This window comes from Phyllopteryx taeniolatus, chromosome 13 (assembly GCF_024500385.1).
Source record: "Phyllopteryx taeniolatus isolate TA_2022b chromosome 13, UOR_Ptae_1.2, whole genome shotgun sequence".
Classification (NCBI taxonomy): domain Eukaryota; kingdom Metazoa; phylum Chordata; class Actinopteri; order Syngnathiformes; family Syngnathidae; genus Phyllopteryx; species Phyllopteryx taeniolatus.
The window spans coordinates 23,817,533-23,845,222 of NC_084514.1; the positions used below are offsets into that span (position 1 = coordinate 23,817,533).

The 27,690-nt window shown below is 45.2% G+C and overlaps 1 protein-coding gene across 3 annotated transcripts in view; it reads right to left on the reverse strand.

Annotated features, from left to right (window-relative positions):
- Positions 1-9,222: 9,222 nt before the first annotated feature.
- dapp1 (dual adaptor of phosphotyrosine and 3-phosphoinositides) overlaps positions 9,223-27,690 on the reverse strand; it is a 62,994-nt gene continuing 44,526 nt past the window's right edge. For all 3 annotated transcript variants that reach the window (XM_061794600.1, XM_061794604.1, XM_061794601.1), the window contains one exon: positions 9,223-10,126. In XM_061794600.1, coding sequence (XP_061650584.1) covers positions 9,797-10,126 — 330 coding nt within the window. In that variant the 3' untranslated portion in view covers positions 9,223-9,796. The remainder of the gene's footprint in view (positions 10,127-27,690) is intronic.

Below are 27,690 nucleotides of genomic sequence, written 5' to 3' on the forward strand. Positions count from 1 at the left end.
AACAAGATGTTTGACGCATTTTCAAACAATAAAAGTGTCCCCAATCTGCCTCAAAGTCTGCACGGACCATCTCGCTCTAGTCTTCACACAGCTCTTCAATAGAGCTCTGGAATTGTGTGAAGTACCATCCTGTTTCAAACACTCCACCATCATGCCAGTCCCCAAGAAACCTGCAATCTTGGGTCTGAATGACTACAGGCCTGTCACCCTGACATCTGTGGTAATTACATCCTTTGAACACATCGTGCTGGACCACCTCAAGAGTGTCACAGGACCTCTGCTGGACCTCTGCAATTTGCCTACGGAGCAAACAGGTCTGTGTATGACGCAGACAACATGGGGCTGCACTTCATCCTAGAACACATAGACGGCGCGGGGACTGTTGGAGTGTGGTGCAGCTTGTTATATCCTATGCATGGCCCAAGATTAAAAATGAATAAACTACCACCACACTCACCATTTTTTGCATGTTCATTTTCTCTCAGGAAAAGAGTTTACTCCAATGACTCACACAGGTTGCAATTTTTATCCGTTTATATTTCTAAAAAATTCTGCAAATCACGTTGACAGAATTCTGGGCGTTTTCTCTCCTGCCTAAAACCGAGCCTCGCGTCTGCTTTGCAGGCGGAGAGAAAATGGCGCCTCTTTCCCTCGTTGCCCCACAATTTGTACACGACAACACAAGCAATGGAAGGAGTGGTGTTCCTCCTCGCAGCTGGCTTTTGTCCCGGTCAGCCTAACCTGACATGTCCCCCTCTGAGGGATGACTTGCTTTTCCCGGAGCTGTCAACTACAGCATTCTGCTGCCTTCCTCTTTCACAAGAGCCTGCAAACAATTTTATCCAAACACACACACTGCAAGCATATTGCACAAGCTGGAATCTTTTCTTTTTACTGTGGGGCCAATAGTGTAAGCAATCTATACTAAATACTAAATCTAAGAATACTATAAGCATTGATAACATAAGAATTCTATTGTATGGTTTATACGACAATTCATAAGATATGTCTTCTATTCTATAACTAGTACAACAGGACCTACGCGAGGATCCTGTCCGTGGACGTCAGCTCTGCAACACTATCATCCCCGAACTCCTCTCCTCCAAACTTCTCCAGCTCAGCGTCTCGCCTGCCATCTTCAGGTGGATTCACAGCTTCCCGATGGGCAGAACAAAGCAGATGAGGCTGGGGGACACTACCTCATCCATACACACCATCATCACCGGGGCGCCCCAAGGATGTGTCCTCTCTCCACTGCTCTTCTCTCGACACGCATGACTGCACCTCAACACACCCATCTGTCAAACTGAAGTTTGCAAACAACACCACAGTCATCGGCCTCATCAAAGATGGTGACGAGTCTGCATATCGATAGGAAGTGGAACAAGGTGCAGCTGACACATGACTGAAAAGAAAAAGCGTGTACAGCAGGCGCTGGGAAGCATTTTTAAGCGATAAAAACTGCAAATGTGTGTAAAAACCCAACCAAGGTTTTGGGATTCAAACCACTGCCTGTAACTAGTGTAAAGGGGAGAGTTCTAGCCTAGAAAGTACCAGAATTGGCTTGGAAAGCAGCCTATGTGATGTTATGACTGAAAAGAAAAAATGTGTACGGTAGGCGCTGGGAAGCATTTTTAATGAAACATTGACTTCAACGGTGTCATTCGGTGACGTGCTGCAATGTGCCATTTGCTGTGGACGAACAGGTTCGGATCATCAAATTGGCTCCAGGACTCCGAACAATTATTAACCTGCTGGATGCATAGCTCAAGTTGCCATGCAAGAGAAGCCACCTAAAAGAAGAGCGATACATGCTCAAAAGACGCTTATGTGGACAACATCCTGACCTCTTATATTGACCTCCAACATTTAAAGCTCCTCACATCCAACATAAAGTATCCTCGAAGCGGGATGATTCTACATGAAGCCGTGGGTCTCCTCTGACGAAAGTGGAAAGAGGGAGCCTAAAACTGAGAAGACTGAGTCAAAGATGATTTTGCCAACCAACTATGACAGTAAAAAAGTAAATAAGTTAGAAGGATTACCCCAAAATAAGATACAAACATTTTGTGGAGGTGTGGTGAGTGGGCCAATGAACAACTATACATTGTTGAGGATCTGGCTAAAGGAAGGTGTTTTCACCTTTCCAGTAACTGTGGCATTTATGCAACAGTCAGCCCCCCTTCAGAATTATAATGGCACCCTCAGTCTATTCAACATTCTCCATGAACCAATAAGGAATCAGCTAAAACCACAAAACAGGCAAACCAACTCAAATTTGAGACTGTTTTTTCATTTGTCAACATTTCAACAAGCCTGGGGTCTACTGAATGAGCTCTATAAATTCCAGTTATACATTACATACTTATAATAGCAAGCAAGGGTTAAAGGGCTAAACGAGGCAACGCTAAAGGCCGACAGGCTCTAGGCCTTACTCGGCGACAGTGTATTTGGATTTGCTGCTCCGCCGTATGACGAACTAGTCTCCAAACCGCCGTTGGGTAAAAGCTGGGCTGCCCCACATTGTGACAAGAAGCTGTAGCTGTAGCTCTGCCACAAGGGCTGCCCCACATTGTGACAGGTTTCAGCCCTGCAGACCCAATGGGAGTATCCCAAAATTCAGGCCAAATTCTTGCGGGGGTGGCTTGTGTTTCACACACCCGTAACTTCCGAACCCTTTGTCATAGGAGAGAACCCAAGGTTTCATTGGATTTTTCTCCATGAGAGCTATTTTCTGTTAACTCCGTCTGTCCAGAGTTATTATCAGAAGAGTGCAACCTGCAGGCGTGACACCTGCAGCTGCAAAGCTACATCTATGTTGTAAGACTATCCGTCTGGCTCATGTATCCGAGCTGCTTTCCTCGTCCAGTTACAAGCTTTTGAATCGCAACCTTGAGCACCTTCTAGCTCATCATCAGAACTGCGTAGACTTGGATTCTAACATGGCTGAAATCAGTTCAGCGAGATCTTTATGGAGAGGTCTCGGCCAACGTGGTGCAACATAAGATGGCCAATCAAGATGAGTTGTTTGGCCTGCTGAGTCAAGAGGATCTAAGGGACTTTACCTTTGAAACTCTCGTGTTCATACCTGAACTGCTATGGAAGATGACATTTTGCACGCCCAATTTTCATGTATGTTGCTTGTCTCCTCGAAAGTTTTTGGGAACGCTTCGTAACGTGTCTCTAGCCTATCATATTCCCGAGCGGCGGCCCTTCCACAGGGGAAAGACCAAGGATCACCTGTCTGTTCTGCCTAACTCTAAGCCTAATTGGGTTTCTGACTCAGTCACGCGAGCACCAGAGACTCGGGACCTCCATTGGCCGCAAGCTGGTTCTCCCCACTTGGTGTGTGTGACCATTTTTCTCCCTTTGACCCGAGGGCAGGTACCCTGAAGGTCACAACCACGTTACGTGGGAGTGTGTTTCACAACCCTGCAATTTCCTGACACGTTGAAAGAGGACACCACATCAGTTTCATTAACCACTTTAGTTCCTCGGTTATCCCTGGAAGAGTGTCACCTGCTTGCGCAACACCTGACGCTGCCACGCTCCACGCATGTCACGCGACTCTCCGAAAGCTTTAGACACGTGTCGGGCTCACATCTCAGAGCACTTAACTCATCGAGTTACGAGCCTTCTTAAAGGTCGAACTCCAACCTTCGATGCCATCGAGACCAACGCCTACACAAAGCTTTGCTTTCAACACGGTGCGATTCAGCTTTGACAGAGCTTTCCGTAAATGTCCCAGCTGACGCCCTGCAACCTATTACAGCCAAGACGTCCTTTTTCGGAGGCCTAGGCATAAGGGTAAGAGATTGAGTTCTGTTCACTCTCGCTCGAAGCAGAGCCGCTTTCCAAGACAAAGCTGCACAAGTTTGGTTAAACATATATTATGTCATCCATCTCCCTAAGAGCTTTTGAGGACGCTTGGTTCTGCAACTCCAGCCTGTCACGTTCCCAAGCTGTGGCCCTTGGAATGCCAGAGGTCAACGGGCCTGAGGCCTACCTCGGAGACGGTGCATTCGGGGGTCCGTTTCAGCTATATAACAAGCTGCAGACTTGTGACCAATTTGGCTGAAAGCCGGACTCCCCCACGTCATGTGGGATGAGTTTCAGCCCTGTCGTTGCAGAGAAAGTATCCCACAATTAATGCGAGGTGCCTGCCCTGTTACAATAAACGAAGCATGTGTAGACAAGTATATTCGGGGGTGCTGCTCCACTGTATGACAAGCTTGAGACTTCACTACTTGGCTAAAAACTGGGATCCCCCACATCGTGAGTGACAGTTTTTAGCCATGAACTCCAAAAGGAAGTGCCCCAAAACCTTTGCAGAAGTCGCTGGTCGTGCTTGAATGGACGCTAAAGGGAGTGTGAATGTGTTCACAAGGGCATTTGAGGGTGCTGCTCGGCCGTATAACAAGGAGGTGCCCCGTTTGTGTCGCTACGGCCTCCCGTTGCGGGGTTATTAACGTTAACGCATTCACTGCCAGCCATTCCCTTTGCAGGGAACCCCGACTGCCAGGCATTTTAAAGCAATTTCACTCATTTTTCAAGCTCCAGAGAATATTGTGCACTATGACTATGTAAACACCAAAAAAAAAAAAGAAAGATCAGACTCTCTTTTTTCATCATAAAAAAAGGTTTGTCTCTAGCTTATACCATTCTTTAGTAATCAGCAGTGAAATATAGGCTAGTTTCAGCCAAATCCGTTTCTGTACAAAAAAAAAAAGAGAAAACAGCCTTTTTGTGAAAGCAGACAGATCAAACAGAACAATGACTTTGACAACAATATATGTTTTTTTGCTTTAGTGAAAAGCTCAAACATCTGAACATAAAACAACACTGAGAAAGAGCTTTTGACAGAAAAAATATTTATTTAGTCTATGTACAGAATTTTAATTTGACAAAAATGCATGGAATTAGTATTTACATCTTTTACAGAAAAAAAAATTGTCCGTGTTGTGTACACGTGTCGTGTGAATGTGTAGTGTGTGTGTGTTGTGCATGTGTGTGCATGTGTGGCCAACTACAGATATGGAACTTTGTGCAGTACACAAAAAAACAATCCCCTGCATGCAAGGAGACGTGACAGGATTTGCACCACATCGCTGGCCTCTCCGTGCACAGAATCGGCACCACCTTGCCGGTCTTTTCTTTTTGCTTGTGGGTTTTATGTGCTCGAGTCTGCAACTCCTTCTGAAAGGGGACTCTGCCAGACGTTCCCAGCAAACCCTCACAATACATTTGGGTCTGACAGGTTGGAACGGCATCTTCCTCCGGCTATCGGAACCAAAACACCACTTGGTGGTGATCAGTTGACAGCTCCTCCGCCCCTCTCTTCACCCGAATGTCCAAAACATACGGTTGCAAGTCCGATGATATGACCACAAAGTCGATCACCGAACTGCGGCCTAGGGTGTCCAGGTGCCAAGTGCAGGTATGGAGACCATTATGTATGAACATGGTGCTTGTTATGAACAGTCCATGACGAGCATAGAAGTGTAATTACAAAACACAGTTTGGGTTCTGACCGGGGGGGGCGTTCTTCACAAACACACCCTTCCCGGTCTCACTGTCATTGCCCACGTGAGCGTTGAAGTCTCCCAGGAAAATTAGGGATTCCCCAGCACCAATGGGCTCCAAGAGGGGTGGGTACTGCTGCTGCTTGGTTCATAAGCACAAACAGTCAGGACCTGTCCCCCCACCCGAAGGCGGAGGGAGACTACCCTCTCGTCTACTGCCGTGAAACCCAACATACAGTCACTGAGCTGGGGGGCAGTCAGGATGCTTCTCGGCACCTCCGTCCATGGGCAACTCCAGAGTGGAAGAGAGTCCAACCCCTCTCGAGAGGACTAGTACCAGAGCCCAAGCCGTGTGTAGAGGCGAGTCCGACTATGTCTAGCCGGAACTTCTCGACCTCACACACCAGCTCAGGCTCTTTCCCTGCCAGTGAGGTGACATTCCACCAGCCAGCTTTTGTAGCCAGGTATCAGACTGCCCTGCTCTCTGCTTGCCAAACCCCCTTGGCCCCTCTCACAGGTGGTGAGCCCATGGGAAGGGAGACTGTTAGATAAATTGTAGAAGTTATCATTTATTTGCTTAGCTTGCATTAGCTTGCACGATTTTAGATGTCTCGCCTTCGAAAAGATGACTCAGGATCAGCCGATGGAAGGGCGCCTGGACCAAGGACGTGATCGGATGTGGTCGGGTCGGGACAAGTGTTGGTCCAATATTTTGTGTTGTGTCTTATTGCTTAGAATACTATGTCTGGGAAAAACCCTCTTATTATCAAATATTATGTGTCGTGTCTTATTGCTTAGAACATTATGATTTGTAAATCCCTCCTATTTCAAATAAATGCAGGAGCGAGGGGGGGAGATTGTTTAGAGCGTGTTGAGAGACTGTGATCTGAACAATCTCCCATACGGCCTCCTCATGAGAAAAAGAAACCAGCGTCTTCATTCCTTTTGTGTCTATTATAATGTTGGGTAAGATAAATCCAACAGAGACCCACATTGCCTCTGTGGACTGTGCTCAGCCCGGCCCCATGGGTGCAGGCCCGGCCACCAGGCACTCGTCATTGAGCCCCACCTCCAGGCCTGGCTCTAGTGGAGGGCCCTGGTGACCACTGAAAACGAGGTCCAATATTTGTACTCATCATAAGGGGTCTATGAGGTGTGCTTTTTCTGATCTCTCACCTAGTACCTGTTTGCTCTGGGTGACCCTAGCAGGGGCATAAAGCCCCTGACAACTTAGCGCCTAGGATAATTGGGACACACAAACCCCTCAACCGTGATAAGGTGATGGTAAAGAGTGTTGAATGGACAAGTAATTAATGTTAATGAGAGACGGGGAGAACATACAAACTTCACACAGGAGCCCCAATTTTAACTCATTACCTCTGAACAGTGAGGCGCATGTCCTAACAAGTCGGCCACCATGTCACCTATCTTCAAACATGTTTAATGTGTTTTGAAAAAAAATCACTAAAATCACTGAGTCTTTAAATTCACGAGATTGCTTAAACTACTTCTACTTAAAGAAACACCTTGAATCAAGTTGTTCTGACACAAGTTAAACACATGATGTCACACTGTAAACTTGAGTTAGCTGCATCAGCCTTTTAGAACTGTAGAGCTGTAGTGACTTTTTAAGTTTGCAGCTATCTTAGCTGTGTCGCTACAGCAGGTGTTAATATTAATTGAAAGAGGACCTCAAAACACCACATTCATTCACTCTGTTACTGCAGCAATACCATGGGACTAATCAAAGTGTTGAAATTACTGAGTCGAAGTAATCTAAAAGTATATTCCTGTATTACAGATCAAATCATACAATCTGTAATGTAAGGTGATCAAACACGAAAAATGTGAAAAATACACTACAAATACACACAAACGGTGTGCTAAAAACTAAAAGGGAGAAAAGTATTTAAAGTAAAATTTTTTAAAGTGAAACATGGGAGTCAGTGGAGAAACTGAACCCTATTAGGACAAATCACACATTTTCTGAGATTTTCAGTCAAAGCATGTGCAAGGCAGCACAACAGCATGAGAGGAGAAAAAGATATGAACACTCAGTAAGTACATAGAAGAAGAAGAATCATCTTTTATTGTCATGAACATGCATGCACGTACACAAAATTTGTTCTCTGCATTTAACCCATCACAGTGAACACATACACGTTGGTAGTTAGGTAAAAAAAACATGGCAGAGCCACTAGCATAGTCGTGAAAAAAAAAACAGCTACTACAAGATAAAACTTATCTTTTCACAAGTCTTTTTCAACGGCGGATGGTTGCTTCGTTCTTTTCTCTTTTCCTTCGCCAGCTCTGCTAGCAGCGGTAACTTGTTTAGAGCCACTAGCTATCCGCGCAGCTGCGTCAACGGCACTCGTCTGTCATGGAGGATCCAAGCCAGCACGTCGAGCTGCCGCTGAAGAGGAAAAAAGCTGATTCTTCCACTTCAACTGAGGATTAACTTGATTCGACAGAGATACAGACGAGTGTCCTCCTTTCAATTGACAAGAAATTGTCAATTCCACTTGATTTGCTTCGCCAGGAGATCGCCGAACTCAGAAAGAGCTTGGAATTCATACAACAACAAGTGAACGAGCTAAGATTAGCTCATACTGCACTTCGATCAAACATGATGTCAACGTCAGCAGAACTACAAACTCTTAGACTGGAATATAAACTCATGAAAGAAACTACGTTGGACATTCAATCAAGAAGCATGCGCGACAATCTCACTTTCTCGGGCATTCCAGAAAATGCTCCGGAAGACCCCGAGGAGCAGATTAAAAAGTTTATGATGTCCGTGCTCAAGATACAGTAAGATACAGTCGACAAGATGACTTTTCACCGTGTCTACCGATTGGGAGGCCCTCGTCCAGGAAACTGACCACGTCCCATCATTGCAAAGTTTGAACACTTTCAGCAAGTGTGTTTGGAATGAACGACCAGTTCCCCAGGAAATTAACGAAAGGCGTAACATTTTGTACCCGTTGATGAAGGATTACCGCGACAAAGGCAAACAAGCGTGGTTAGTTTTCGAGAGCTATATGTCGTGATGCCAACGTCACGCAATGACTCTTCGAGATAAGTACTTCTTTTGATCTATTGTCTTTATGAATTTTCAAAGGTGTATTGTATTTTATTATATTTAAATATTTTATTTTGAAAATTCCTTGCGAACCAACTTCAGTGCAATAAAGAAAAGTCATTCATTACAGCCATTGAAGATTCAAACAGCAACTGTACATAGTCACTGCTAGAAATAAACGAATTTTTTTACAATTTTTATAGCAGCTTATACGCATCTTCGAACAACCCAGATCAAAAAGAAATTGAAACTTTTATTAAGGATCTAAACATCCCTCAATTAAATACACAAATTAAAGACAGCCTTGATGTTCCTTTAAACATCACAGAATTACATAAGGCATTAAAAAAATATGCAATCGGGACGGGCGCCTGGCCCAGACGGAATCCCCGTCGAATTCATTAAACATTTTTGTCCAATACTAGCGCCTCTATTTTTCAGAACAGTCAAGGAGATAAACGATAAAGGTAGAATAAGTAGCCATATGAACACAGCTACAATTAAGTTATTACTAAAGCCAGGTAAAGACCTGTTGGATTTATCTTACCCAACATTATAAAAAATAGACACAAAAGGAATGAAGACGCTGGTTTCTTTTTCTCATGAGCAGGGCGTATGGGAGATTGTTCAGATTACAGCCTCTCAGTACGCTCTAAACAATCTCTCCCGTCGCTCCTGCATTTATTTGAAAATAGGAGGGTTTTACAAGTCATAACGTTCTAAGCAACAAGACACAACACAAAACATGGGACCAACACCTGTCACGTCCCCGACCACATCCTTCTCTCTGATGATTCCTGCTGAGTCATCTTCTTGAAGGCGAGACATCTTCCTTTCCCAAAATCGTCCATAATACTAATCCAAGCTAAGCAAATAAATGATAACTTCTACAATATATTTTAAATTTCCCTCCTGTTTATCATGTATTTGCACAAATTCTCATATCATTTTACAGTCACTTCATTTCGATTTTTTAACTGTAGAATCATTTTTATGAAACAAATACATTTACACTCAGAGTAAACTTGTCATACATGAATGTTGTAGTTTAAACATCGTAATCACCTGGATCAGGAAACAAATCAGGTAAAACAACATCATCATCATCATCATCATTATCCACATCCAATAAAGGATACATCTGCTCCATACGGTTCAATGTGGGTAATTGCTGTGGTGATTAATCAACTGATTAAAGCCCGAATGCATGGATACAACAACATCCACACCATGTCAGAATGGCTGCAAAAACAGCAATTGATATGAATATTGGTGAAATTAGGGTTTTGTATTTACCAAAAACGTCCATCCAGCTCCCCCACAAGGAGTGTTGATTGAGGGTCCGTAGACCATCGATGGCTCTGGTCAAGCTGCAATCTGAAGCAGTATTGTTTGTTCTCCAAACATACCGCAAACACCTCCCTCTCTTGCGAGGAGCATGTCGACAGCTATGCGGTTTTGGAACGTCCTTGAACTGCTCATGCACAGCTTCCAACCCACTCTGAGTCCAATTTCCTAATCTCTGTACATTGAAGTGGATATAGTTTATCCCATCAACATTTTTATTAATCGTACACCATCAGCATATGAAGTATTCAAATCCTCCTGCAACTTGGTCAGCTAATTTGTATTGATTAGGAACCCCACGAGGAACACCTATGGCGTCGAGGTATGTTTTATGTTGGATAATTTTGCCTCTGCCAGGATAAATCTCTTTTTTGTCTATGTTCTAGATTGGACAAAACATTGGTGCCCTTTCCATTAAATCTTGAACAGGCATAGGGTATACTGACACATGCAATATCAAAATGGTAATAGCGCACAATCCAGATATATCTTTAGGTAATCTATCAAACAGTCTATCATCTCCGCACCACCACCAGATGTCGCTCCGTGATACTGGCATAAAATTTGGTCCGACTTTTAAGGTTACTTTACACACTGTGTGTCGTTCAGTGGTCCTAATTTTTTGCCTTTACTAATCATGTTTATACAAGTGAAATTATTTGGTGCTACTAAAGTAGAAAACATTGGTTTGTGTTTATCTGCTTTTGTTACGGGATATATAGGATCCCATGATTTACACCTCTCAGTTGGTACAGTAGCGTTCATTAATGGAATAATACAATCTTGTGATAATTGTGCCGGAACTATGCGCAACAAAGGCCTGGGACCCATGCAAACCACACAACCTTTTCTCGCTACATTTGCTGCTTGTTCCACCAATAGTAACCAATTGTTATTTTGTCCTGAAACTCCTGTGACAACAAGGAACCAATCATCAGTAGGTATGTTGTTAACCATTAAAATTTGTCCACCTTTCTTTGAAGTTTTCAATGGCATTTCTGGTTTAACACGGTTCCCATAACACAATTCTACTTGGAAGTGGGGATCTTTTCCACCAGAATATGCCCACAAGCTCATCATCAAACACATTGGGTGACTTGATTTGTATTTCAATATTAAACTATGGGCCGTTTTGCTTATGTTAAACTTCTTTCTATGTTCTTTTGCTTTTTTTGTGACAAACTGGACCAACCATAACCTGTTTCACCAATGAGGTGTTCCCATCCAAAGCCTATAGTTGCATACCAGTCATATCCAAATCCCCAATCATTGGTGAGAGCCGCATATGGAATTATGATTAAAGCAGCTTGATTTTGGGGGGCACAAAATATTAAACCGTTTTGCCGCGTTTGGAGGCCATGCCCACAGTTCTGATCATCAGCTGTACTCCTTTTGATACGAGTTAATGATTCAAATTTTTTTATTATTGGGTTCGTCATATTGGTCCAGTTGGTAGGTGATTTTCTATCTAAAAAATTGGTTTTATCATTTAGGGTGGGACGTCCCATGTACCACAAAAACAAAACCAACACCATAGTACCCAAAGTTGCTACATAACAACTTATCGAATCTCGTAACCAACGTGGGTGTGCCATTCTGCTGAGTTCTCACTAAACGGGTTGGTGTCTTTTTTCTTCCCTGACCAGCAAGCGTTTTCAGAATCTACACATCTGCTCCCGATCCGTTATCAGACTTTTGCTCACCTTCCCTATTTGAGTACTCAGCTGAAATGACTCTTTTACAGTGTGTTAAATGAACCCACATATTTCTTTCTGCTATTTTTAGGGCTGTTGGAGTTGTCAATAACACTTGATACGGTTCTTCCCACTTTGGTGAATGCCAGTGCTTCTTTTTGATGCTTCGAATTAGGACCCAGTCTCCTGGTCCAACCAACTTGGTTTCCTGCTGGGAAACATGTTTACTTTCAGCAGATACTTTTAAATCATTTTGTTTCTCGAACACCTTTCTCATGTAATCAGCTAAGTTTGTTTCGTCATCAAGTTCCCATTTTTGTTTAAACAACGGAAGTCTATAAGGTCTTCCAAACAATGTTTCGTAAGGTGTTAAACCTGTGGTGCTTGTAATGTTGATGTACATTTTAACGAGGTCAAGACACTGTGTCCATGACCTTCCTGTCTCTTCCATACATTTTTTCAGTCTATTTTTATTGTCCCATTCATTCTTTCCACTAGACCTGCACTCTGAGGGTGGTTTTTCAAATTGATATGGAACATGGTTCCTATTTTATTGATTATTTGAGTTACAAAATGAGTTCCATTATCGCTGTAAATGGTATCAGGTATGCCATATCTTGGAATGATGTCTTTACATAGTGCTTTTGCCACCGTCAGAGCATCAGGTGATTTTGTTGGGAATAATTCAATCCATTTAGAAAATGCATCTATGATAACCAAACAGTACTTCTTTCCTTCACTTTGACTTAATTCTATGTAATCCATGTGAATGCGTTGGAAGGAGTATGTAGGCACTGGGAATTCACCTCTAGTAGGTCGCAATTGCCCTTGCGGATTATGTCGTGCACAGATCATGCATGCTCTACAATAATTCTTTGAATATAAATTGAAACCATAGGTTGTAAAGTGTCGATGTATCTGTGCCACCATCCCTCCAGTTGAGACATGTGACACACCATGGCTCAATATAGCAGCCCATTTAAATAGGTTCTTTGGAAGCATTTGTTTCCCTTCTGTGCTAATGTAAATTTCCTTTTGTAGTTTTGCACCTTGTTTTTCCCAATAATTGCGTTCTTGTTGTGGACTTTGTTGTTGCATGTCATCTAAGGTTTGTTGTTCAATTTGTTTTTTTAAACCTAAAAATGGTTTATAGGCTGCTTCTTTCGTGGCTTTCTCAGCAAATGCGTTTCCTTTAGAAACCTTGTCAGTGCCAGATGTATGTACAACACATTTACAAATTGCCACTTTTCGTGGATGTTGCACTGCGTGTAATAATTGTTTAAGTAATTCAGCATGTGTTACTGGCTTCCCTGTTGACGTAATCATTCCTCTGTTATCCCAATATTGCGCAAACACATGAACTGTGGAATACGCATATTGGCTATCAGTATAGATTGTAATGTCTTTATTTATCATTAGTTTGCATGCTTCGGTTAATGCTACTAATTCAGCAGTTTGTTCAGCCAATTCCTGACAATCATGCTGCGTGGCTTCATCAGGTAAGGGTATTAGTGTGGCTGGATTTAAGGTTGTGCATCGCTCAACAGTCAAATGTGATTGTGACAGCAAGATGGCCATGCAAGAAAAATGTCTTGCAGGTGATAAAAACGCCATACTCGTTTGCAATAAGAGAGCAGACACTGTATGTGGGACCTTAAGAGTTAATGGATGAAATAACACAATTGTGGAACTGCTCTCTACTGCCATCGAAGCTGCCACAACTGTTCTGACACAATGCAGTAATGCTCACGTCACGCTGTCCAATTTAGTCGAAAAATAAGCCCATGGTCTTAGCTTATCACACCGTATTGTTGTGTAAGTACGGAGGTCATGTAATAGCTTTTACAATCTACCATTTGAATGAATGTTTTATCATTAAATTTGGAAGGCCCAGCGCAGTACTGGACACCAAATGTTGTTTAATGTCACAGAAGGCCTTTTCTGCCTCTGTACTCCATTAAACAGGTGATGTCATTTTAAGGTTGTCTTCATACATTAATTTTGACAATGGTGCAACAATTTCTGCATAGTTTGGAACCCATGCTCTACAATAATTTGTCAGACCTAAAAATGACATCATATGTTTCTTCGTCTGTGGTTTAGGATTTTTTAAGACTATAGCTTTCCTGTCTTCGAATATATTCCTTCCTCCTACACTTAAATTATTGCCTAGATATTTGACTTGCCTTTTACACAATTGCAATTTATTTTTGTTAACTTTATGTCCCTCTTCTGCTAGATGATGCAGTAAGGCTTATGAATCTTTGCATGTCTCGCCATCTGGAGATGCCAGAAGACATGCGTGTTGTCATAACCTGTGAATAAATGGTTGGACTTTCAAAGTAACCTTGCGGTAATCTAGTAAATGTATATTTTTTGCCCTCAAATGTAAATGCAAACTAAAATTGACTGTTCTTTTCTATTGGTACAGAAAATAATGCATTACTTATGTCCACTACTGTAAACACAGTAGCGCCTGGTCTTAATTAATTTAACAATGTGTGTGGATCTGGTACGCATGCTGCTCTCTGTATTACTGCCGTATTTACTGCCTGTAAGTCTCCAACCCACTGAAGGTGGGGCCGTTTTTACAGGGAAAAATGGGTGTGTTACATGGTGATTCTGGACACTCCACTATAACTCCTGCCTTAATTAGTGCTTCAATTACCGGTTTGATTCCTTCATGTGCATCTGGTTTTAATGGATATTGACGAATCCCTGGTCTATATTCTGTTTTGGGTCTAATTTGTACTGGTAAAGCCCCTTTAATAAGGCCTACATCAAATGGTCCTGTGGACCATAATTTTTTTGGAACTTTTTTTAATAGTTCTTCATCAATTTCAGTGAGGATCATTTGGTCTAATCAAACAGGATGCATGTGTTTCCCTTCATCACCCTGTATTGTCCAAAACATCGCCTTCCTAATTAGACCAGTTGACGCCCTGTATTCCAGTTTATTTTCTATTTGCTGCCAATCATCTGTCTCCTGTCCTTGTTTTACTAATGTTCCCATATGTTTCCACTGTGACTCATAATCTTTGCACAATGAAATATGTGGGACACTTGTATTTTTATACAGTTCCTTTAATTTATCTGGTAAAATAATTCCTGCCGCGACTTTTGCTTCATTGTCTGAGTACAGATAATCTACAGTAATTTTATCAGGTGTCGCATGTCGTAACTTTTTTTCATATCCTGGGTCTGGCCCTGGTGTGTTTTTGTACCACAGAGTTATATGCAGCTCATCCATCCATCCATTTTCTGAGCCGCTTCTCCTCACTAGGCTGTCCTTCATATATGTATATTCTACATGTACAGTGGGTAAGGAAAGTATTCAGACCCCCTTAAATTTTTAACTGTTATATTGCAGCCATTTGCTGAAATCATCCATCAATTTTCCGAGGCGCTTCTCCTCACTAGGGTCATGGGCATGCCGCAGCCTATCCCAGCTGTCATTGGGCAGGAGGCGGGGTACACCCTGAACTGGTTGCCAGCCAATCGCAGGGCACATAGAAACAAACAACCATTCGCACTCACAGTCATACCTACAGGCAATTTAGAGTCTCCAATTAATGCATGTTTTTGGGATGTGGGAGGAAACCGGAGTGCCCGGAGAAACTCCACACAGGCGGGGACGGGGATTGAACCCCGCACCTCAGAACTGTGAGGCTGACGCTCTAACCAGTCGTCCACCGTGCCGCCTTATATGCAGCTCATCACCTTTTTTATTATCTTCTACTTCTGTGATAAGCTGCAAGGCTGCAGACAACAGGGCCTTTCCCATGTTTAACGGTGGTTTGTCTGGGATATCGATTGTGTAATAGAATGTAATTTCTCTGCTTTCCAGTGTCACATAGAGGTCCTCTCTTTTTAATTCATGTTTTCGTTTCACGACAATATTTCCATTTGATGATGGAATGAGTACAAGTCCTAGTTGGAATAAGCCATCTCTTCCCAACAAATTCACAGGGCACTCCGGGACTTCGAAAATGGGCATTCTACAAGTTCTCCCCTGTGGGTCTCTAATCCACACAGGCTCAAGTTCCATGGCAAAAGTGATTTGCCCATTTGCAGATCTAACTATTGCCTTATGTCCCGATAGTTTGGAACCTGGAATCTTTTCCCGACATGCAGTCCTACATGCTCCTGTATCACAAAGAAATTTCATTTCTTTCCCATTTACTGACAAGGTTATTTCCAGTTTTTCAGTGTCCTCAGAATGTCCTGTAAATTGAAATCCACTTCCTCATTCTCTTTAATGATTACACAAGAGGATTTGTTGAGTTGGGAAGCAGGCTGGCTTAGTCATGCGGTAGTTTGTCCATATTCTCTTTTATTTTATATAATTTGATTCCTGCAACGCGGCTATTTTTTGTGTATTTAACCAACCATTAAAGCCGTGTTCAGTTATCCCTGTCTCTAAATATTAAATTTGATCAGATCCTGTTTTTTTTTCTGTTTTTTTTTTTAATTTAATTTAATGAACTTCCAACCTTTACACTGCAGTGTATCCCTGTATTTTTATTTTACTACTTCCTTTCCCCATTTGAAAGAATTTGGACCCCATTCTCCCGGCAAATTATCGGCCCTTATCACTGATTAATGTAGATATCAAGATTATCTTGTGAAAGCCCTCGCAGCAAGACGTAAAAAGGGACTTCTGTCGATAATCCACGATGACCAGACAGGTCATAAAGGTAGAAGTTCCACAAATAATGTCAGACGTCTGTTGAATTTAATAAGCATGTCACAGCGTAAAAATTTAAACGCAATCATCATGTAACTTGACGCAGAGAGAGGTTTCGATAAAGTTAACTGGGCTTTCCTGTTTGCAGTAAATCGCAAATTTGGCTTTGGAGATTCATTTATACATTGCATAGCAACATTATACAATTCGCCGAAAGCGACAGTCACCACAAATAGGATTACTTCACAAAGTTTTACATTACAAAGAGGAACCAGACAAGGATGTCCACTCTCACCAATGCTATTTGCAATAATCATCGAACCTCTTGCTGCCGCTATACGGCAGAATGCTAATATTAAAGGTTACTAGTGACAGAACACAAAATCAATCTATATGCTGATGGTATTCTTCTTTACTTACAGGAAGTAAAGTATTATCTTCAAGCAGTCTTCAATCTCATTAAAACGTTTTCACAAATATCAGACTACTCTATTAACTGGACAAAATCAACAATACTCCCAATAACAGCAAACTCATGGACTCCTGCAGATCAAATACCAGATTACCCTATTCCCGTACGAAACATTAAGTATTTAGGTATCAATATTTTGTCAGAACTCACAGAGCTAACCAATCTAAATTACACACCACTTCTGGAAAAAATCTCATCTGATTTAAGACGCTGGAATAAATTGCCAATATCATTACTGGGAAGAATAGTTACAATAAAAATGAAAACCTTACCTCAAATAAATTAGTTATTTTCAAGGCTTCCATTTAAGCACACATTTAAATGGTTTTAAACCTTAGATTCTGCTGTAATACTTTTCTATTAAAAAAATAAGAAAAATAGAATCAGTCTATCCACTCTTCAGAAAAGTAAACAGGAGGGAGGCCTAAATGCTCCCACTATTATTTAGCTAACCAATTACAATACCTCATCAAATGGTTCCACCACAATGAGGAGTGTGATTATTGGCTAGAATTGGAACAAATAGACTGCAACAACATCAAACTCCCCAAACTCCCATTTATTTCTACTAGTCTTAAACGCCCTAAATGCTTCAAGAATCCAAAAATCGCATCCACCTTAACGGCTTGTTGGACAGGATCTCAATTAGCTCCGAGTATGGTCTCCCCAATCTGGCATAATCCAGATGTAGCTACACCGGTCCACCAATAAAGCCAAGATCCGTACTGATGTCCAGATTTTCATTTATTTCTCCTTCTCTACTGATGACATCACAAAATCACGAGACACCGTGAAAACTATGGTAAAACAGAAGTCTGAATGAGGCTAATGCTAACACACTGGACAATACATTAATTACACGAGAAATATCCATTATACCCCTCCTTGAGCCGTCACCTTATCGTGCTGGAGGGGTTTGTGTGTCCCAATGATCCTAGGAGCTAAATTGTCTGGGGCTTCACGCCCCTGGTAGGGTCACCCATGGCAAACAGGTCCTAGGTTAGGGACCAGACAAAGCACAGCTCCTTGGCACACCCCTTATGATGACGACAAAAAATGAACTCAGGTTTCCCTTCCCCGGACGCGGGTCACCGGGGCCCCCCTCTGGAGCAAGGCCTGAGGGTTGGGCTCGAAGGAGAGCGCCTGGTGGCTGGGCCTGCACCCATGGGGCCCGGCCTGGCACAGCCCGAAAGGGTAACGTGGGTCCCCCTTCCCATGGGCTCACCACCTGTGGGAGGGGCGATAGGGGTCGGGTGCAGTGCAAGCTGGGCGGTGGCCGAAGATGGGGACCTTGGCGATCCGATCCCCGGCTACAGAAGTTGGCTCTAGGGATGTGGAATGTCACCTCTCTGGCAGGGAAGGAGCCCGAGCTGGTGTGTGAGGTCGAGAAGTTCCGACGAGATATAGTCGGACTTGCCTCCACACACAGCTTGGGCTCTGGTACCAGTCCTCTCGAGAAGGGTTGGACTTTCTTCCACTCTGTAGTTGCCCATGGTGAGACGCGCGAGCAGGTGTGGGTATACTTATTCCTCCCCGGCTCGGCGCCTGTACTTTGGGATTCACCCCAGTGGACGAGAGGGTAGCCTCCCTCCACCTTTGGGTGGGGGGATGGGTCCTGACTGTTGTTTGTGCCTATGCACCAAACAGCAGTTCAAAGTACCCACCCTTTTTGGAGTCGAGGGGGTGCTGGAGAGTGCTCCCGCTAGGGACTCCATCGCTCTGCTGGGAGACTTCAATGCTCACGTGGGCAATGACAGTGAGACCTGGAAGGATGTGATTGGGAGGACCGGCCCCCCCTATCAGAACCCGAGCGGTGTTCTGTTATTGGACTTCTGTGCTCATCACGGCTTGTCCATAACGAACACCATGTTCAAGCATAAGGGTGTACACACGTGCACTTGGCACGAGGACACCCTCGGTCGCAGTTCGATGATCGACTTTATGGTCATGTCATCAGACTTGCGGCTGCATGTCTTGGACATTCGGGTGAAGAGAGGGGCGGAGCTGTCAACTGATCACCACCTGGTGGTGAATTGGCTCTGATGGTGGAGAAGATGCCAGTCCGACGTGGCAGGCCCAAACGTATTGTGAGGGTCTGCTGGGAACGTCTGGCGGAATCCCCTGTCAGAAGGAGTTTCAACTCCCACCTCCGACAGAACTTTGCTCATGTTCTGGGGTAGGCGGGGGACATCGAGTCCGAGTGGACCATGTTCCGCGCCTCCATTGCTGAGGCGGCCGACCGGAGCTGTGGCCGTAAGGTGGTTGGTGCCTGTCGTGGCGGCAATCCCGGAACCCGTTGGTGGACACCAACAGTGAGGAATGCCGTCAAGCTGAAGAAGGAGTCCTATCGGGCCTTTTTGGCCTGTGGGACTCCTGAGGCAGCTGATGGGTACCAGCTGACCAAGTGGAATGCAGCTTTGGTGGTCGCTGAAGCAAAAACTTAGGCATGGGAGGAGTTCAGTGAGGCCATGGAGAAAAGAATGGGTAGCCACAAATTCTGGTTCACAATCCGGTGTCTCAGGAGGGGGAAGTAGTGCACCATCAACACTGTGTATAGGGGGGATGGGGCGCTGCTGACCTCGACTCGGGACGTTGTGAGCTGGTGGGGAGAATACTTCGAAGACCTCCACAATTCCACCGACAGGCCTTCCCATGAGGGAGCAGAGTCTGTGTTCTCTGAGGCGGGCTCTCCTATCTCTGGGGTTGAGGTCACCGAAGTGGTTAAAAAAACTCCTCGGTGGCAGGGCCCCGGGGGTGGATGAGATTCGCCCAGAGTTGTCATATGTGTGTGTTCCGGGTTTTGTCTTCCCCCCCTGTTTCACACACACCTGCTCATGTGAGCATCTTCATCACCTGTGCCTCGTTCACCCTAATTACCCCTTGTATATAACCTCGTGTCTCATTTCCTCTCGTTGCCAGTTCGTTGTACCTTGTCGTCGCGTTCCAGCATTCCTTGTTTCCACGTCATAGATTCACAGTAAGACCTGACCCTGTTCCGATTATCGACCTTGTCTCTTTGCCTCATGTTTTTGGATACTGTTGCCTCTCTTGGATTGCCTGCCAGTGTACCAACCTATGCCCGTCTATTAAACCTCTCTTTTTGGAAACTGTCAATTTGTTTTGGAGTCGTGCATTTTTGGGTCCTATCCTCTGTTCCGTTCATGACAGAACGAACTGGCCAGAACATGGACCCAGCAGACTCAGACCCGGTGCGCGAAGCCCTTCAAGTGCAGGGTCAACGCCTCGCGAAGCAGGATGAGCAGATTGCCGCCCTCCACCTTCATCTAGAGGGACTGTCAAGGAATCAGGACAATATGATGAGACAGGTGGCCTCGCAGTTTGAACTTCTTTTGAAATTTTTTCAAGAGAAAGAACCAGTGGGCACCACACCCAGTACTGCCACGGTATTTCCGTGTGAAGTAGTCACCATGCAGCCACCTGCCACCTCCGCTGCTGTCTGCCCACAGCTCTCTCGACCGGAGAGGTTCTCTGGAGAATCTGGGAACATTAAGCCGTTCATCACGCAGTGCGAACTCCACTTTGAACTGCAGGGAGCCGCCTTCCCCACCGAGCGGGCAAAGATCGCATTCGTCATTTCCCACCTGACTGGTCGTGCGGAGGCGTGGGCTACTGCTGAATGGAGCCGCAATTCCGCCGCGTGTCATTCATGGGCTTTTTTCGTCAAGACTATGGAGCAAATTTTTCAATTTTCCACTCCTGATCATGAGGCAGCTCGCTCCCTTGTCACCTTACAACAAGGCAAGCGCAGGGTGTCAGATTACGCGATTGAGTTTCGCATTCTAGCAGCTGAGACTCATTGGAATAATCGGGCGCTACTCGATGCCTTTTTTCAAGGACTATCCCCCGCCGTCAAGGATCATTTAGTCCCGCTAGACCTGCCACCCGACTTGGACACTCTCATCGCTCTCGCCCTCAAGATCGACAGAAGGCTTTTGGATCGCGAGCTGGATGGAGATCGGCGGAGGGATGCTTCACCGCGCACTTGGAGGACGAGCCTCGGTGACAAGCCAAACCAAGGCAGATTCCCTGCTGCCACTCTCAATCCACTGGCTAGCGTCACCACGGATGAGCCCATGCAACGGGGCAGGTTCCGTCTCTCCTCTGAGGAACGTCAACGCTGGCTGAGGGAAGGGCGGTGCTTCTACTGCGGTCAGTTGGGTCATTCTGTGAGCAACTGTCACGTCAAAGTTGCCGGTGCCGGTAGCCAGGGCACGGGAGAGGTGAGTCTGAATTTCATTAAGGAAGACCCTACACGGGTTCTTCCTAAAGTGACACTATGCTCTCCTGATTTATCTCAAGTGCCCACCTGTTATCAGGATATTAAAGATGTTTTTTCCAAGTCCAAGGCCAAATCCCTTCCACCCCACAGACCTTATGACTGTGCTATTGACTTGCTGCCTGGAACCACACCCCCACGAGGGAGGTTGTTCTCTCTTTCAGGGCCGGAACACAAGGCCATGAAGGATTACATAGAAGAATCACTGGCAGCCGGGATCATTCGCCCATCTTCATCCCCTGCGGGAGCAGGATTTTTCTTCGTGGACAAGAAAGACAAGACCCTGCGACCCTGTATCGATTACCGGGGTCTCAATGAGATCACGGTAAAAAACAGGTACCCTCTTCCTCTCATCTCCACCGCCTTTGAGTTCCTGGAGGGAGCCAAGATTTTCACAAAACTGGACTTAAGAAATGCATATCATCTAGTCAGGATAAGGGAGGGGGATGAATGGAAAACAGCATTTAACACACCAACGGGACATTATGAATATTTGGTAATGCCTTTTGGGCTTACTAACGCTCCAGCTGTTTTCCAGAACCTTGTCAACGATGTCCTGCGCGACATGTTGAATGTTTATGTTTTTGTTTATTTAGATGATATTCTGATATTCTCCCCGGATGAGGAGACTCACATTATTCATGTCCGCTCTGTTTTGCAGCAGTTACTGCAGAATCAACTCTGTGTCAAGGCTGAGAAATGTGAGTTCCACCAGGCGTCCGTTTCTTTTCTGGGTTTCGTCCTGGCTCAAGGTGAAGTCAAGATGGACCCTTGCAAAGTCGATGCCGTTATTAATTGGCCTACTCCCACGTCACGCAAAGATGTACAAAGGTTCTTAGGGTTCGCAAACTTCTACAGGAAATTCATCAGGAATTTCAGTTCTATAGCCTCTCCTTTGCATGATCTTACCTCGCCACACAAACCTTTTGTATGGAACCCGCTTTGTCATGCAGCTTTTCAAAAACTTAAGTCGAGCTTTACCTCCGCTCCCATCCTTACTTTGCCAGATCTCAAACAGCAGTTTGTGGTAGAAGTCGATGCGTCTGATGCCGGAATAGGAGCAGTGCTCTCCCAGAAGTCTCTCAAGGATGAGAAGTTACATCCTTGTGCGTTTCTCTCCAAAAAATTGACCCCAGCTGAAAAAAATTATGACATTGGCGACCGTGAACTGTTGGCAGTCAAGGTGGCTTTGATGGAGTGGAGGCACTGGCTAGAGGGGGCACATACTCCGTTTTTAGTATGGACAGATCACAAGAACCTTGAATATATTAAAACTGCCAAAAGATTAAATGCAAGGCAGGCTAGATGGGCTCTTTTCTTCTCTAGATTTAATTTTACGTTATCATACCGACCGGGTTCTAAAAATGGTAAGCCAGATGCTTTGTCACGCATTTTCTCCGAGGAGAGTTCTTTGTCCGACCCTAAGACTATTTTGCCTAAGTCATGCTTCATTTCCGCTTTTGTTTGGGACATTGAGACTGCGGTTGAAGGGGCTCTGAAAGACACTCCTAGCCCTGAAGATTGCCCCGAGAACAGGCTTTATGTGGTTCCGACCTTAAGGGGAAAAGTCATCCGTTGGGCCCTTCCCCATCACAAAAATAATCAACCCTGTCACCGTGAAGCTGAGGCTCCCAAGGTCTATGCGGGTCCACCCTACTTTTCACGTCAGCCTACTCAAGCCAGCCCGGGAGTCCCCTCTGGTCCCGCCTTCCAGGCCCCCTCCTCCCCCCCGGTTTGTGGATGGGGGCCCTGTCTTCTCTGTGAAGCGGCTGTTGTCATCTCGTCGGAGGGGCAGGGGGTTTCAATATCTGGTGGACTGGGAGGGCTATGGGCCTGAGGAGCGTTCCTGGGTACCGTCTGCGTTTATCGTGGATGATTCGCTCATTCGGGACTTCCACGTTGCGCATCCAGGGGCCCCAGGGCCGTCTGGGGCCGGCCGTTAAGGGGGGGGTACTGTCATATGTGTGTGTTCCGGGTTTTGTCTTCCCCCCCTGTTTCACACACACCTGCTCATGTGAGCATCTTCATCACCTGTGCCTCGTTCACCCTAATTACCCCTTGTATATAACCTCGTGTCTCATTTCCTCTCGTTGCCAGTTCGTTGTACCTTGTCGTCGCGTTCCAGCATTCCTTGTTTCCACGTCATAGATTCACAGTAAGACCTGACCCTGTTCCGATTATCGACCTTGTCTCTTTGCCTCATGTTTTTGGATACTGTTGCCTCTCTTGGATTGCCTGCCTGTGTACCGACCTATGCCCGTCTATTAAACCTCTCTTTTTGGAAACTGTCAATTTGTTTTGGAGTCGTGCATTTTTGGGTCCTATCCTCTGTTCCGTTCATGACAAGAGTTCCTCAAGGCTCTGGATGTTGTAGGGCTGTCCTGGTTAACACGCCTCTGCAACATCACGTGGACAACGGGGACAGTGCCTCTGGATTAGCAGACTGAGTTGGTGGTCCCCCTTTTTAAGAAGGGGGACCGGGGTGTGTGTTCCAACTACAGAGGGATCACTTTCCTCAGCCTCCCTGGTAAGGTCTATTCAGGGGTGCTGGAGAGGAGGGTCCGTCGGGAAGTTGGTTTTCGTCCTGGCTGTGGAACAGTAGACCAGCTCTACACTCTTGGCAGGGTCCTCTAGGGTGCATGGGAGTTCGCCCAACCAGTCTACATGTGTTTTGTGGACTTAGAGAAGGCGTTCGACCGTGTCCCTCGGGGGGTCCTGTGGGGGGTGCTTTGGGAGTATGGAGTACCGAACCCCCTGATACGGGCTGTTCGATCCCTGTACGACCAGAGTCAGAGTTTGGTCTGCATATCCGGCCGTGAGTCGGACTCGTTTCCCGTGAGGGTCGGACTCCGCCAAGGCTGCCCTTTGTCACCGATTCTGTTCATAACTTTTATGGACAGAATTTCTAGCCGCAGCCGAGGCGTAGAGGGTGTCCGGTTTGGTGGCCTCAGTATTGCATCTCTGCTTTTTGCAGATGATGTGGTTTTGTTGGCTTTATCAAGCCGTGACCTCCAACTCTCACTAGAGCAGTTCGCAGCTGAGTGTCAAGCGGCTGGGATGAGAATCAGCACCTCCAAATCTGAGACCACGGTCCTCAGTCGGAAAAGGGTGGTTGCCCTCTCCAGGTCGGGGATGAGATCCTGCCCCAAGTGGAGGAGTTCAAGTATCTTGGGGTCTTGTTCACGAGTGAGGGAAGACTGGAACGGGAGATCGACAGGCGGATCGGTGCAGCGGCTGCAGTGATGCGGACTTTGTATCGATCCGTTGTGGTAAAGAAGGAGCTAAGCCGAAAGGCGAAGCTCTCAATTTACCGGCCGATCTACATTCCTACCCTCACCTACGGTCACGAGCTGTGGGTCGTGACCGAAAGAACAAGATCCCGGATACAAGCGGCCAAAATGACTTTCCTCCGCACGGTGCTCTCAATTAGAGATAGGGTGAGAAGCTCGGTCATCCGGGAGGATCTCAGAGTAGAGCTGCTGCTCCTCCACATCGAGAGGAGCCAGATGAGGTGGCTGGGGCATCTGATTCGGATACCTCCCAGACGCCTCCCTGGTGAGGTGTTCCGGGCACGTCCCACCGGGAGGAGACCCCGGGGATGACCCAGGACACGCTAGAGAGACTACATCCTTCGGCAGGCCTGGGAACACCACGGGATCCACCTGGAAGAGCTGGATGAAGTGGCTGGGGAGAGGGAAGTCTGGGCATCCCTGCTAAAGCTACTGCCCCCGCGACCCGACGTCGGATAAGCGGTAGAAAATGGATGGATGGATGGATGTCCAATATATATCCAAAGCATATTGTAAACAATTAAGCATAAAACACAAATAAGGAAAGATACAATTACGGTGTGCACCTCCTGAAGACAGTGTAAATGTCTCTGTCCAAATATACCATGTGTTTCTGCTTCCACATCTGTCCTTAATGTCTTCCCCCTTCTTACCCACAATTCCACACTGCTTCAAACTAGACCAGAGTCACGTGACCGTACATCACAATAAAATGTGTTCACAAAGGTTTTCATACAACAAAACCATTTTGTATGGCACATTGTTATTCATAACAAACTCGTTTAAGTCTTATTTATTGTCTTATATTTACATTTGTATTTGGTAACCTTTTTTAGTTACATCATGAAATAAAATCTATTTTGTATTTTGAAACGTGAAACATAAATTTACATATGTAATGAAATCTGTCTCTCTGATAGTTACACCAGATTCGTCCATCCATCCATTTTCTTAGCCGCTTATCCTCACAAGGGTCGCGGGAGTGCTGGAGCCTATCCCAGCTATCAACGGGCAGGAGGCGGGATACACCCTGAACTGGTTACCAGCCAATCGTAGAGTTACACCAGATTTTGAAATTAATAATATACCCCTTCATTTTAGTATATGGGAACAACATGGAATTAACCACCTACAACAACTATATAACAATAATGTTTTTAGGACATGTGATGAAGAATTCCAAATAACAGCCGGAAACTTTCTTCAATACAATAAATTAAAAGCAGCAATAAAAAAAAGAATACCAACACTCCAAAGCATCCTCGAACTGCCGGAGTTTGTCAAGCAAATAATGAAGCTTCTCCCGCAAAGTAAAATAAATCTCTCAAAAGTTTAAAAATTAATGTCATGTACTAAATCAATGCACTTACCAATCACCAAATGGGAAGAAGACCTCTCCATGTCTGCTGACCGTAGCTACTGGATACAGATTTGTAACAATACGTTTAGAATGACAAAAAAACACAAATCTACAGCTTATACAATATAAAGTGCTCCATAGAACACACTTTACTCAGTACACTATGCATAAAATTGGCTTCTCTCCATCTAATATATGCATGTAATGCACCAAAAATACCCCAGACACCTATTTTCATGCTATATGGGAATGTACACCAAGTCAATGCTTTTGGTCTACGGTTATACAAAAACTCTCGTATATTTTTAACTGCAGGATTCTACTTTCCCCAAGATTGTGTATACTTGGCGACTTAACCATAATCGACCTCCCTCATAAATATTCACAATCATTACTTGTCGCCTTAGCTAGCGCTAAGAAGACAATTCTATTAAACTGGAAAAGTAAACAAGCTATGAACATCTATCAGTGGCTAAATCGGGGACTGGCTGCATCGCGGGCCCTGCGGGTTGGGGGGAGCGTCTGGCTCTCCTGGGGTGGAGGGTGGTGGGGGGCCGGTGGGTGGGTTTTGCTGGGGGGGCGGCATTGGGTCCCTGCAGCCCCCACTGGGTGGCCAGTTGTCGGGGCGCCTCGGTGGGGCCGGCGAACAGCCCTGGGTCACTCGGTGTGGGACATGTCGTGTCCACCGGGCTGCTCTTAGGTGGACCCCTGGGCCCGATCCCACCCCTCGATTTATTGGGTGGGGTCCTTAGCCTCTGCGGTGTGGGCACAGCAATTACAGAACACTTCTGTCAGTCTTTGTGCACGTAAAACGGTGTCAATTCACTTGCATGTATTCGCAGGCACACACCCCTGGGACTCTTTCACTGGGTGTGGGGCCACGCACTTATTGCAACAAATAACTCATGAATATGCAAATCTCTTGTATATCCCCTCACTTATACTCTCGTCCTGTCGGCTTTTATAATTTACATAATTAATCCCACCACACTTCAGTTGTACAGCCGGGTTCACGACCCTTGTCCTGCATGCTTCTTCTCCTGTCCTTGTCCTGTTCTATCTTGTCCTCTCCTTCCCTCACAGGGTGTAGCACTAGAGCCCCATGCAACACTCATATTTAATGTTTCATTGTTGTAGATAATGTAATGACTTTCTTCTCTCATCGTGTTTACAATTAGTGCTTTGTCTTTTGTCTTTGTTTTTCTTTCACCTCTAGAAACTTTGTTCTGTTCGACTGATTGACTCTGATTGTCAATAAACCTCAATGATAAATTTACTGTCATATACTGTCCTGCAGTTCCATTATTGGAGCCTGGAGGACGCTTTGTGTCCTCTCTCTCTCCCCCCTCCCCTCTCTTTTTATTTGTTAGCACCTGTCTCCAATCAGCCTCATCACCACCGGTATTTAAGCCTACCTGTTCCAGGAAATCCTTGCCAAAGTATTGCAGCCTCTCCTAGCAGTACCACGGCCCACCGTACTCAAGTAGGCCACTTAACTCCTCGTTCCCTTGTTATCTCTTGTGTCTCCTCGTTCCCAGTGCTCCCCTGTGTTCCTGAACCACGTCATTCCTGCCACCAAGCAAGCCGCCTGTTCTGTCCACTGCCTGCCACCTGTCCACGCCACCGCCTGCCAATACATCCAGGACCACCTCCATAACCTTTCCTCAATAAACTTCATCATTTTACATCTGCCTCCGCCTGCTCTTGGGTCCAGCTACTCCCCACATGTGACACTTACGCCTATTTACTTATTTACTACTTTCTTGCTTAAGCACAACTTTTGGCACAGCTCGTCTAACGTGATTTTGGTGAATTTATGTAGGTGTAGGGAGACAGATACGCGATACAACTTGCACGTTATATAATCTACAATATGCAATGATTTTCTGAATATTAAATTGTAGGGGTGTGACGAGACAGTTTCGACTTCACGGGAATC